At 37.5% G+C, this 12582-nt stretch overlaps 3 protein-coding genes across 8 annotated transcripts in view; all 3 read left to right on the forward strand.

The window, feature by feature from the left end:
* Positions 1–1501: 1501 nt before the first annotated feature.
* On the forward strand, positions 1502–2951 carry LOC126872073 (molybdopterin synthase catalytic subunit-like). The gene is made up of 5 exons (XM_050631600.1): positions 1502–1650; positions 1746–1892; positions 1961–2264; positions 2680–2783; positions 2866–2951. The coding sequence occupies exons 2-4, from the start codon at positions 1752–1754 to the stop codon at positions 2697–2699; spliced, it is 465 nt and encodes a 154-aa protein (XP_050487557.1). The 5' UTR covers positions 1502–1650; positions 1746–1751; the 3' UTR covers positions 2700–2783; positions 2866–2951.
* On the forward strand, positions 2849–3533 carry LOC126871975 (MAP3K12-binding inhibitory protein 1-like). Its single transcript, XM_050631400.1, has 4 exons — positions 2849–2951; positions 3012–3259; positions 3340–3393; positions 3462–3533. Exons 1-4 carry the CDS (start codon positions 2849–2851, stop codon positions 3531–3533), a joined length of 477 nt encoding a protein of 158 aa, XP_050487357.1.
* LOC126872032 (tubulin polyglutamylase TTLL5) overlaps positions 3167–12582 on the forward strand; it is a 36121-nt gene continuing 26705 nt past the window's right edge. For 2 of the 6 annotated variants that reach the window (XM_050631500.1, XM_050631505.1), the window contains exon 1: positions 3804–3968. The gene's annotated coding sequence lies outside the window, so the exon portion shown is untranslated. Of the gene's footprint in view, positions 3260–3339; positions 3394–3803; positions 3969–8856; positions 8876–12582 lie in introns of those variants that run through there. The other 4 variants (XM_050631502.1, XM_050631501.1, XM_050631503.1 and 1 more) reach the window with 3 other exon arrangements.

Raw genomic sequence — 12582 nt, forward strand, 5'->3', positions numbered from 1 at the left:
CCAAGCGCGAATCTAATTGTGTATTTATTTTGGTTGCATTATTCATTACGTTAATTACTAAAAACTGATTAAAAAATTTCAATAATAATTTTTCTACCCCAAAATTGAAAAGTTTGATCCTTTAGAACTGATCACGTTAAGTAACAATCACGGAATTTTTTCCCTTATTACGTCACATATCCAGCGTTCGAATGAGGTAGCATCTCTAAATAAACATATGTATAACTATTGCTATAACCGGTTTATCGTGTTATGTGATTTTCGATTGTGACGCTTAAGTAAGTCTTAGGAGCGTTACTTAACTGTTAAAGGAATAAGTTCCTTAAAAATAAAGTCCTTGTTCCACAGCAACTCGAATGAATGAGCTAAATCCCTACACTCTTTTAGACTTTGGGTTAGCAGGCTGTCCATCTATACTTAAGCGTGCGCGCACATTGTGCTGCACGCGCGATGCATACATTTAAATGCTTATCCAAGGTTATTGCTTACTGACACATCGTCACCGCTGTTAATACATTACTTATAAAATAGCTACTTCTGCATCCTATAAAGTTTCTCATCTCTAATAACTACCAGATTAGATTTTCCACATATTCTGAAACTCACAATTACATTTATATTATTACAATTTTTACAAAATATTCAAATTAAGTAATCCTTGATTAACATATTCCCTAAATATGAGTTGTAGAAATAATCCAACAAATATATGTATTAGTTTTTGTGCATCGAATATTATGCAAGCGGAACAGTACGATTCCTTGCTACGTTGACCTCATTTCTCGGTTGACCTTAATATCATACAAGGTACTTGAAGTCGATCTATAGAATACCTTCGTTCTATCAAGTTTTTTGGAAGCTGTAATATATATATATATATATATAAGCATAGTGTACTTAGGAGTCATATAATCTCTTTTTATATCAAAAATGATAATTCGCATTCGTAAATATGTTTTTATTTTGTCTACAATTACAAATTCAATTATTTTATATTCTACCGCTTAAAAGTGAATGGCTTAGACTATATGCTTATAGCGCAGTCAAGTGTGTAATTTATTATAAGAAGTATTAAAACATTTAACAATATCAGCTAACAATTAATTGTTTACTTCTATCCGTGACTTATTATTAATTTTATTATAAAAATTTTTTAATATGTTTTCCACAACACACATGGACACTAGTTTGATTAATGTAGTCCAAGATGATGCAGTTCAAGAAAAATATAACCTTGTTCTGAGTTTCAGATAACGGGCCTATTATCTTTGGATGATTATTTAATTACATAACTTGATTCGACATATTGATAATTATATGTCTTGCGATAAAAATGTTGAAGTATTTTGTGAGTTTGCGCTGCTATTGTGTGCATGTACTTCGTAATGGATAACAGTGTTGCTGAAATACAAGTGAAGGTTTATTTTTTTGCCAAAGCAAGAGAGTTAACGGGGAAAAAAGAATGTTACATTACCGTTCCTCAAAAATTATTATATGTTGACTTATTAGATAAAATAATAAGCCAATTTAAATTAGAAAGCATTCGTGATACATCAGTCTTAGCAGTGAACGAAGAATTTGTTGCTTCAGACACGACACTAGTACTTTCAGAAAAAGACGAAGTTGCTGTTATTCCACCACTTAGTGGAGGTTTGTCTTGTTTCTAATATGAATATTTTAATCAGCTAATACGTCATTATGAATTAATAATAAAATGTCTTACAATATGAATGCGGTATTTTTAGGTTAGAATGAGTACTGCAAAAGATATCGTCAAATTGCAACAAGAAGAGTTAAATGTTGGACACATAATTGATTTAGTAACAGCTCCTAATTGTGGGGCTGTATCAAGTTTTGTTGGCATTACTCGTGACAATTTTGATAATAAGAAGGTATTTATCCATTAAAATTATAATTACAAATGTAAAGATATGTTTACTCATATACTTATGACTTCAAGGTTTTAAGATTGGAGTATGAAGCATACGAACCAATGGCTTTAAAAGAAATGAAAAACATATGTTCAAAAATTCGTTCTCAATGGAATGTTTATCATATTGCTATATATCATCGCCTAGGGGAGGTACCAGTATCCAAAGCGAGCGTAGTAATTGCTATTTCTTCTCCTCATAGGGAAGAATCATTAAAAGCTATTGAATATGCTATTAATTCATTGAAAACATCAGTTCCAATTTGGAAGAAAGAGGTATATGATACTCAAGAAGTTCAATGGAAAGAAAATAAGGAGTGTACCTGGTCAAATAGTAAATAATATTTTTATACGATACCTTAATTTTATAGAAAGACAGAGAATTGTAACATATAGAAATCATTGAGTACAATTACATAATTTTACGAAATTTTTAATGTATCTATTCAGTTATATAAAATTAATATATATTATATTCATGTAATATATTGTAGAATGGTAAAAAATTTGAAAAAGATTATATAGTAAATATATGTGAATATTAACAAATCGTTAATCATAGTTTTATGATTTTACAACCATTAACCCATTTTGTGACTGTTTTTTGTGTAGTTCATGATATGATTGATGTAGAAGAATCAGAAAATATTACAGTAGTAAATGACACAGTAGAAACTGTAATAGAATATGATGGCGAAGAAGTAGAAAAAGAAGAGGATGATGTAATAATTGATCCAAATCTTGTTCAGATTCGTGCTACCCCGGCTGAACTGAATCACAGAATATCAGCTTTCATTGAAAGAAAACGTCAACAAGTAAACATTGTTAACGTACAAGAATTTTGTTGTCAAAGGTTAGTCAATAAGACATTCACGAAAAAACACGTAATAGTAAGCGATTTACGATAGTTGTAATTTAATGATAATATATTGTAGGGATCAAAATGATGAGAATGATAATTCATGTGCGAGAGTAGATGCCATTCTTATTAGGAGAAAAGATTCTAAAAGTCATGTTAAAGGTAGATCAAGTTAGTAATGTACTGATAAATGATGAAATATTTAAACATAAATTTTTATAGTACATAGAGTACTCAATGCATGGGGACCTCAAACAGTCGATCAACATGCTTTACATAAAGCTACGATGTCAGGACCGACCCAAACAAATAATAATTACTCGTCCGTATTGGATGAAAGAATCTCAACCACCGAAAAAATTCTTGGAATAAATCGACCTGTTCCCAAAGATGTATATGAAAGACTCAAAAATATCGAAGATCGAATATTATACTTAGAAGGCATATCTCCCGAATACAAGGATCTTTGGGTAAAAGTTTAATGAAATATTATTAAATTCGATTTAACGTTCAGTATTATTGATTCTCCAACATTAATTATTGTTTGCAGAAAGCGGAAGATATGAACAACCTCAAAGGAACATTTAAACCAGTCAGGAAAAGGGTAAGTGATATCTTTTAAGTCATATAATTTAATTTCCAAAAACTACTCATTACGAAAAAACATTTCAGACATATTCTATGGCAGAACTTGATTCTAAACTGCATGAATTAGAAGACAAATATGCCAAAAGGGCGAAATGATCTCTCATAAAAAATTGTTAAAGACTGACCACTTATTTATACATAGCTAGATTTTTCAAAATAAATAATATTTCATAAGTATAGAAAATTTGTAGTAATTTCATTTTCATTGTTATGATATAGCAAATGGCCAATATTAATTAATATTATAGATCATTACATTATATACCAAAATTCTATGTCCAATCCTTAAGTACAGGCAGGTCGAAAGGCGGGGCTACACTTTTCGATCAGGTGGAAACTTCTGTTCGAGCATGTACTTACATTAGTTCGTGTTTCGGTTGATAGAGGCAGTCTTCGTCGTGCTGCCATACGGTATGGCTGCGGTTTGTCGAAGTTTTCTCTTTATCCCGATATAATTTGAAGTGAATCGTTGATAGTAATGTGTTATTCATACAGAAGTTCATCGAAAAGTAGCCGTCCTTACGAATGCTAGTGAGTACTGTCATACAATATTTTGAAATACACGTATCTTATAGTGTTTGTCGAGCACGCGGACAGCACGTCGTCTGCCAGGGTGACAAGCATCCTTTTTCCTCTCAGCTGAGTTTATGGACCATTGGTCGGTTTTATATTTTTTGTTTTCGTCCGATCCTGTTTATTTTGACATAAGTCTTTCTTCGTTTCGTATCGTTACATATTGTTAAGTCGACCTACGATATTAAATCGAACAAATTGCAAATAGGATAACGAGCGTTCTTAGTTTTCAATGAATTTTTGGTTTTTGGCCATCTTGGGGATTTTTGGAGCTGCAGAATAATTCTTCACCTTACTATATGCAATGCCGACATTAAACATTACGATATGTAATGTTTAAATTTCAAACAACGATACTCGCTTCTTTCCTTTTCCCTGTTCGAAAGTATCGTTTATTTTTACGCCGATCTATTTTCGTCCTATCACATGGGTTTCTTTTAATAATTTTCGTAAATTTTGTCGAAATAAGGCGATACATTTCTACCTGGAACTTTGAAGTTACTAACGATCATACTGTAGATAAATTATAGTCTATTTACTTCTGAAACAAATAACTAGATTTTGGAAACATAGCAATAACGTTGAATTATTAAATGGTGGAAATAAATCAAACGCATTTATCAAATTCGAGGGTCTTGTATAAAAGAAGGAAGTACACATGAAAATATCTCTAAACTATCATACATCAAATAAATATAAACTAAAATCTCGATTCGAAGAAAAATCTTTTCCCAAGACAGTGACGCATCGAGTCTTTATACCCGTACTTTGTCTGACGTGCTTTTAAATCTGTAGTGCGCGTGCCGTTTCTATCGTGTTGCATTAATAGCGTAAGAAATATGATTAGGATGAGATGTACATACTGGCAACAGTCCTATCTTGAATCGCTAGTGTGCAATAGTTAAAAGAGAAAATCGTGTCGGCGTCGTAACCAGAACAGAAAGAACATAATTCGGAATGGTGAAACTCCGTATTACCGAGGCAACGTTACTAATATCCCATCACGTTCTTTTCCCTCTTTTTGGTTGTCAAAAAACGACTGACACAATTGAGTGTATCCGTGAAGGTTCGCCGCGAGGAAACCCTTCGCGAAACCGCCGTCAGTTACGTTTGCAACCGAATGAAACGACAAACGCGCGTCGAGTTAGGCGTCTGACGCCAATTGTTAGCGAATCTTGACGAATATTCGCCGTTAGAGGATAGGCTAATCTCTGTTCGTGCAGTTAAGCGATTCTAATTGAAGCGAAACGTCGCGAAACGATCGTTTGCGCGCAACAAGGTTTTATTTCGCTTGTTATTTGTGTAACTGCGAATTGATGGAAATCGTGTTGCATGAGAGAGATCCGTTTTGTCGCATATCGATAACAATTGAAGGGATCGTTGCAATTACAGAAGGCAGCTTCATTCTCCAGTAATTTCAGTAAACCAATAAAACCAACTTGAAATCAATAAAAATCAAATCGCTTTTTTAAACGCGCTACGTAATTCATGGTAATAAATTTCTGCACTTCCGGATGCAAAATGTATTGTATACTTTACCTTTCTTTCTATTCCAATAAATAAAATCTAGATATTACAGCTTCCTTCTTTGTTGCTGTAAATCCTTTAATTCTTTCGTATCTTAAACTTAAGAAATTCGACAGCGATAGAAAGAGGTAATTGAAAATGACCCAAAAAATACGGAAGTCGACGACGATATCGATAACGTGACAATTATTCTTTCGCGTTGATTTCATCGCTAAAGGATGGAAAAGAGAAGGGAACGAAATTCTTAGAGAGAGAGAGAGAGAGAGAGAGGCAGAGGGCGAGAGTTTTAAAAAGTTTCATTGCATTACGAAATCGTATTACAACTGCCAGTCGATTGTCCTACAAAGATTTTTATTGCGCAAAACGTTGAATGCCGAAACCGTTTGCATTTCTATAACAAATCGAGAGGAAAGCTTTTAAACGATTTACTCGTAGACGGAAGACGATGGAAAATTTCCGCTACTTTGACGTATACCACTGCAGGTAGTTGTCCTGCCAAAATTTCGCAACGACAAAGGTAAATTGGCCTGAAGCAGCACGGTACCTCGTTTACCTTTACCTTAAATCTTAAGGGAACCCGACGTACCGTGCCTTTTTTCCCTCAGTTAAACACCTCTAAATATGTCGTTTCTTTCATATCCCTGTAAATCTCCAAAGCGTACATCAAGAATTCTTCATAGAATTCAAGATATACCTGTATTCTATGCATGTATTTTATGTATATAAGGTTTAACGATGCTGACGTACGGATGGTATATAGTTTTCTGGAAAACGATTTGTTGTCGCTCATTGGGCCAACACGATGCCGTTTTAAGCGCATTTTAACGAGTAGGCCGATAGCACGCAGAGTTTTTCGTTTATATAGAGAGCGGCTATTCTATAGGGTAATAGGGAGCATGATTTCTCTTAATCATGGCTTGCGAGAACGTACAAGTGGCGTAACGCGTTCCACCTAGTTGATGTAAACTGAATTTCAATAAACGTAGCTAGCATAGAAACAGAAGGCATAACGAGCAGTTTGGAACGATTAAAGATTTCTTTTTGGCACTGATTCTCTGATGCGAAAGACGAGCGAACGAGAGAGAAAGAGGGTTCACTTTTATTTTTCCTTTCGTCGCGATAAGTTGATTTACTTTTTCTTCCATTTCCACGCGAAACCCGTTCCACACTTGCAATTAGATATGATCCAGCGAGGATAATGAGAAGAAAGTTACTTCCGAGATGGTTATCGCACGAACATGCAGATATATGTAGTCGTTTTCTGTTCGTGCTAATTTTGCTAATTTAATTCGTGTATATCATCCACGGATATTGTCTCGGAAGACGCGAGGCTGATTTAGTTTCGCTCTTTATCAATTTCGTAGATTCGTCGTCTAAATACGTAACTAGCGTTCGGTGTCGCAAAAAGTACACGATTTGTCTGCATAAATTTATCAATGCAGAACAAGTTGATTAGCGCGGTAATCTCTGGTATATCGAAAACAACGATTTTGCTTCCATACTTTGCAAAGTATGGAATTATTCCGATGGCTATTTCGATTTCTGTTATTTAATCGTGTAGATATATCTGACACGGCACATCGACACGATCAATTCCGATATGGACCTTGGTCCGTTTCTTTCTACGTCTGTGTATGTTCGAGCGATATGTCTGCGAAATAATTTTTATCAAACGATCGATACGATCGTCTTTGTGATTCAAGGTATCCGTAGAGGAATAAGTCATGATCGTGTGACGTCGGATACGCATGGCGAGACAGTGTCAGAAATTCAGTCGGTTAATCACGAAAAACGACGATACGTACCTTGGTAACATACGTTACTATACAGAAGAACTTCGTAGGTCGTTAGACTTAAAAATATCAGGTATCACCCGTTGGCATAAAAAGCAGAAAACACTCGGTCTGCAAGGGAAAAAAAGGACAACATTCTCTTCCAACTCAAACACGCTCGTACAAACACGTTCCAACTACGACTCTGCGAGTTCTAAACATCGTTTCAATAGCTACGCAAGGTGAACAAAGCTGTTGGCAAAATGACGTTTTTATTCGAAGAACTGCCTTCTCCTTCTATTTATAGAAGCTTTTCGCCGACTGATAAGTTAATCCTCTGTTTACCTATAACGAGAGAAGGCTTTTCAAATCGATCAAATTTCAATCCCTGTGTCACGTAAGAGACACAAGAAATCACGAAATTGACAGTTCACCGGTGATAGTTGCAACGTTTCGTAAATAAAATAAAGAATTGAACTTTAGACATAGCAGTAAAATTTATTGTACGAATGCAATAGAGTGACGGTTCATAGTGTTATAACAAAGAATGTCGACAGCTAGTTTTAGCAAGGTTTATATACACTATGGGTTTAGGTCCTATGATAGGGACGTCGCCGGGGCCCAGGTCAGAGATGGTCATGCTGTTATTGTTTTCTGACACTGAAATACTCTCTTTATTGTTGTTTCGATGGCCTGCAGGATGTTCGTTAGAGCCCCTTGGTTTTTCTATTGTTTATGGGTCGGTGACACCTACGTTCCTCTTCGCCTGCCTAACGCACACGGTCGATGGAGGATAATCACGTTACAAGGACACTTTCGAATAACTGCTTCTCCTCGACTGACCAGCTGAAAATCAGTGTAAATTAAAATTCGAAGATGAAACGAAGATAGCGATTTCTAGAGGCGTCGTCCTATCGTCTGTCGGAAACTTCGATCCTTAATTAATTCATATGTAACTTTGTCCTCTGTCACGATGTGTCTTCGTGACTCGAAAAGGTACACCTAAGTTGCTACAACGCTCAAGTCAGAACGCAATGATTTATAAAGTATAATAAATAGCAGTAGTCTTGTACCGCTAGCGATTCACAGCTTTTCCATTGCTTTAGCAAAATTCATATAGAGAGGAACGGTACAGGGTGTACAGTTAATTGTCCAGCGTGAAAAGCATAGTTTCACGATGTCCCCGGATCGATGATGCAACGAAACAGGGGGGTACCGTTGGTTACTTCCGGACCAGTCGATGGCCGAAACAGTAAGGAGCCGGCTGGCAAAGGCCGTTTACACGGTTCCCGGTTTGCAAGCTACTCTGTTATTCGACCAAGGAGCCATCGGAAATACCTGTTGGCGGTCTGGTGAATGAGTGGGAGGATTATGTCTATATCGTGCGACTTGCCGTGATCACGAGCACCGCGTTCAGGATGCATCGCATTTGCATAGATAACCCGTAAGCTTGAAACCGGCTACCTGTGTGCCGTCTTGCGATCGTGATACTCCTCTATTTCGCGTGTGATCGATAGTGTGCTGTTCGAAGTGCCGTTGTGAAAGGTGCCGATCAAACGTATCAAGGTAGAAACACTTTCTTCTTCTGTTGATTTTCACGCTAATTGATTTGTCAGATAGATAACTCGCAGAGCAAATAGGAAGCAACTCTTCGATATCTTCTTTTATTGGAAGGTAATTATCGCGTGAACGATGCGATGAAAGCTTCGATATTGAATCGTCAATTGCCTTTTCTTACGCTTGCGTTTTCTCTCTCCTTTATACACGGCGAGATCCAGTTATTTTCGCAATCGATCCATTAATGCCACGACGAAAGCGATTCTGTTAGATAATATTTTATCCATTTTGCTGCACTCTTCATATTTGTTCTTTCGAATGCGTGGCTTTTGAGGACTGGTTGAGCCATTCGGAAGGCGCATCGATCGACTGCATAAACGAGAAGCGGGAAAGAGGGTGATATCGCAAACACTGTTTTTTAAATTCACCTGGCAATTTGGAATTATTTAGCGGGCAAAGTCACGCGACTAAATAATTCGTTCTTTTCTTTTCTTCTTTTGACAATCCAAAATTATTCGCGTACTTATGTATTAATGAATTCTTTCAAGAGATGGCCTCTAAGGCAGTCAACCGATAGCAGTGGAAAAATTGAATCGATACGTTCAACGTAAAGCTGGAACAAAGGGAAGATGACAAAGGAAAGAAGCTATTGAAAAATATTATAAAAAATGCCAGGCATCTAGATTTTATCGTCGCAAATAATAATCGACAGATTGGCCAATGCATAGTAGCTTTGACAAAAAGCGTCAAAGGCTTCGATCGCTCCTATCTATACCGAGCCATAGGAAATCGATGATTCACATAATAGTCGCTCGAAATTACGACAGAATCGCGGCTGGTTAGATCGTAAGTTCTTTACAACGAGCCCTGCCTTCCAATCCAGAATCGTCGTCATTTTTACAGGAGCATATCGTGCCGGAAATGATTGCCAGTACGATCCTTGGAAATCGTGGAACCGATCGTTCCGGCTGGCTGGCCATCTTTAAAGAGTCTGATCCGATTGATCAGCCTGTAAAACGTCGATTTAATAGTAGCGCGGCACGACATTCACTGATTTGATTAATGCTGCTTCCCGCAAGCATCTGCAGCTCGACCAACCAATGCCCACAGCTAATCCTTCCTCGCCTACTACATTTTAGATGTAATTACATCCACTCAATGAAGATTCTGTTTCAAAGAATGATCAGTGAATCGCGTAATCGTTTTTACTATAATTCCATCTCGTTACGTGATTTGAAGGAATACTTTTTTTTTTTATTCACGTATCGTACCCTAGTTAGGTATCGCGTGTTTCGCTTTTTCATACAACGATCTCGTTGCGCTTCGATTGAAAAGGCAAACAATCGTCGAATTTCAATAGCCAGGCTATAAACAAGCTTCTCGGTTTGCCAGATAGGTCAGCTTCTACGTACGTAAGATACAACGAGGTTGTGTACAACAAAATCGGTCAAAGTTTCCACGCTGCGAGTGCCTGGATGAGCAGATGGACAGAAATTTGGGAAAATCTCCGGCTTTGGGAATCTCAGCCAGTAACTTGTAATCCTCAGGAGAATCAATGATATTACTAATATGAAATATCTGGCGGAATATTAATAGAAGTCGTAGTTTGATATTTGAAACCGTTCGAGGTACCAAAATATCGGGTTGCTCGGAAAGTTCGTTTCGATTTTTAAGGAATTTGGTCGACGTGAGAGATCAGGTTGAAAAGTTTCTCACCGAAAAACCTGAGAGGTTTTGCAAGCATGGAATATTCAAGTTGCGCGAAAGATGGGGAAATCTTGTGCAATAAAATGGCACCTATATGACTCAGTAAACGAATGGAAATATCAGGTCATGCCATAAGTTCGTGCCGTTTTTCGAGCGGTTATATATGTTATTTTTTTTAAACACCTATGAATCGTTGTCTTAGGTATTGTCAAACTTCGTGATTTTTCAACAAGATCCCGAATTTTATCTTCGTCTGTCCGAGGAGGACGCCCGGAGCGTTCCTCGTCTTCTAAACAGAAATTCCCAGCTCTAAAACGTTGGAACCACTTCCTACAGGTGCGAGATGAAAGCGCATTTTCTCCGTAAACAGCACATGTGTTTTCCGTGGCAATTGTTGCAGAACTTCCTTTCCGAAGTCACTGTGTTCGCTATATTACGATCTTATAACCACGAAAATCTGCTCTAGCCTGTTCTCGATCAGCTAAGCTCAAGTGCATTGGTCCCTTATCGCCGTATGTTTATAAATCGACACACGAGATGTATACACAAAAGTCGGCACGAACTTATGGGATGACCCCCATATAAATCGGAACGAACTTTCCGGGCGACCCAATAGTCCTACAAGATTCCACGATTACAAACGTGTTTTTATTATCACGCATTAGCTTTTGAAAATCAGCTTAGTCGCGTGATAAGCGTTTTATTGCGAAAATATTTGTATCCTTCGTATTTGCAATTAAAACACATCTTGTCAAAGGTAGGCGTCCGGATACTTTTGAACGGTAGTGTACACGTATCTTCGCGAAAGTTACCTTGGGACGTAGTCCCGTTAATTTCGAAAGGGTTAATTCCAGATGTCGTTATATGGCGAAGGTTACCGTATCTCGGCGCGGCTTACTTTTTCCCCAGTTGAACCGACAAGCTTTCGACGAGCAGCCAAGGCGCACTGCAGACCTGGCAAACGGCGAAACCGAAAGGCTATACTGCGAAAACATGCAAAACTCGTTTTTTTCTTTTCGCATAATTCAGACGCGGTACAGAAAAATGACGTAGATTTCCTACTAACGCAAGCGATGTCAAACGCAAGCTCCACTTTCCACGTTCATTTTCACTCGTACGTTGGACAGGCGTGTCTGCCCTCGGTGTTACCGCGTTCGTTACCAAGTAAAGTAGGAACTCGCACCTTGCAATTTAATTACTCGCTAATTGCGTCATTCGTCCAACGTTTAAACACGCGTTACCCATTTTCCTTCGGGAAGGTACATTTTTGGGTCACGCCTTTATCGATTCGAATGTTGGAAAGTGCGCTACGCTCGACCTACACTTCCTCCCTTATTTACTTTATCCGAAAAGGTGGCACTGCGGATCTTGGCCGATCCGAATTTATTGGAGCGCAAGGACCTTCGAATGAAAAAGACCGTCAGATTAACGGGGTATGTATTATACAGAGATTTCTACCGTAGGTCGAGTAGAGATAGGATATTCAAAGTACCGAACATAATAAATAACCTCAAGGATACAGCAGGCTTCGAAAGGTCTGGCTTAAAATTTGCACATAAGCTCGATGGATGGAAGGAAGAAAAGGTACGAATAAACGTCTCTTCGAAGGCACGTCTTTATTGTGACATAATTTAACTTATAATACTAGCACACTTTAATTGTCGTATGGGCAAACGAGAATTAGTATCTTTGTACGAAAAAAGAGGAGTAATAAATCGTATCACGATCATTCGAAACGATATTGAGATCTGTTATCGATGACCATTGATATGATACACGGTAATATCGCATTCTGGCAGTCTCGTATCAACTACCGTACGAGCAAAGATACGTACACGCGCGTACAATAGCCGCATCACACACACACGCGTACGTCCTATTATCTATTGCAAACTTTCGTGGCTTATTTTATCATTTAATAAATATAAGAGCGGCGGATTAGAATTTCTAATTGACTGTTAGCGTGTTTCGTGATAATTCGAATTTTCACGTTCGTTTCGCCGGCTGGA

The sequence above is a fragment of the Bombus huntii genome, chromosome 12, assembly GCF_024542735.1.
Source record: "Bombus huntii isolate Logan2020A chromosome 12, iyBomHunt1.1, whole genome shotgun sequence".
In the NCBI taxonomy this organism is placed as follows: Eukaryota; Metazoa; Arthropoda; class Insecta; order Hymenoptera; family Apidae; genus Bombus; species Bombus huntii.

Bases quoted from the DNA above. Each gene is read 5' to 3' on its own strand.
- LOC126872073 (XM_050631600.1), top strand. From the start codon at position 1,752: ATGAGTACTGCAAAAGATATCGTCAAATTGCAACAAGAAGAGTTAAAT. The intron at 1,893-1,960 runs GTATTTATCCAT...TATGACTTCAAG, and splicing joins ACAATTTTGATAATAAGAAG to GTTTTAAGATTGGAGTATGA. The intron at 2,265-2,679 runs GTAAATAATATT...AATCTTGTTCAG, and splicing joins GGAGTGTACCTGGTCAAATA to ATTCGTGCTACCCCGGCTGA.
- LOC126871975 (XM_050631400.1), top strand. From the start codon at position 2,849: ATGATAATATATTGTAGGGATCAAAATGATGAGAATGATAATTCATGT. The intron at 3,260-3,339 runs GTAAAAGTTTAA...TATTGTTTGCAG, and splicing joins CCGAATACAAGGATCTTTGG to AAAGCGGAAGATATGAACAA. The intron at 3,394-3,461 runs GTAAGTGATATC...AAAACATTTCAG, and splicing joins TTAAACCAGTCAGGAAAAGG to ACATATTCTATGGCAGAACT.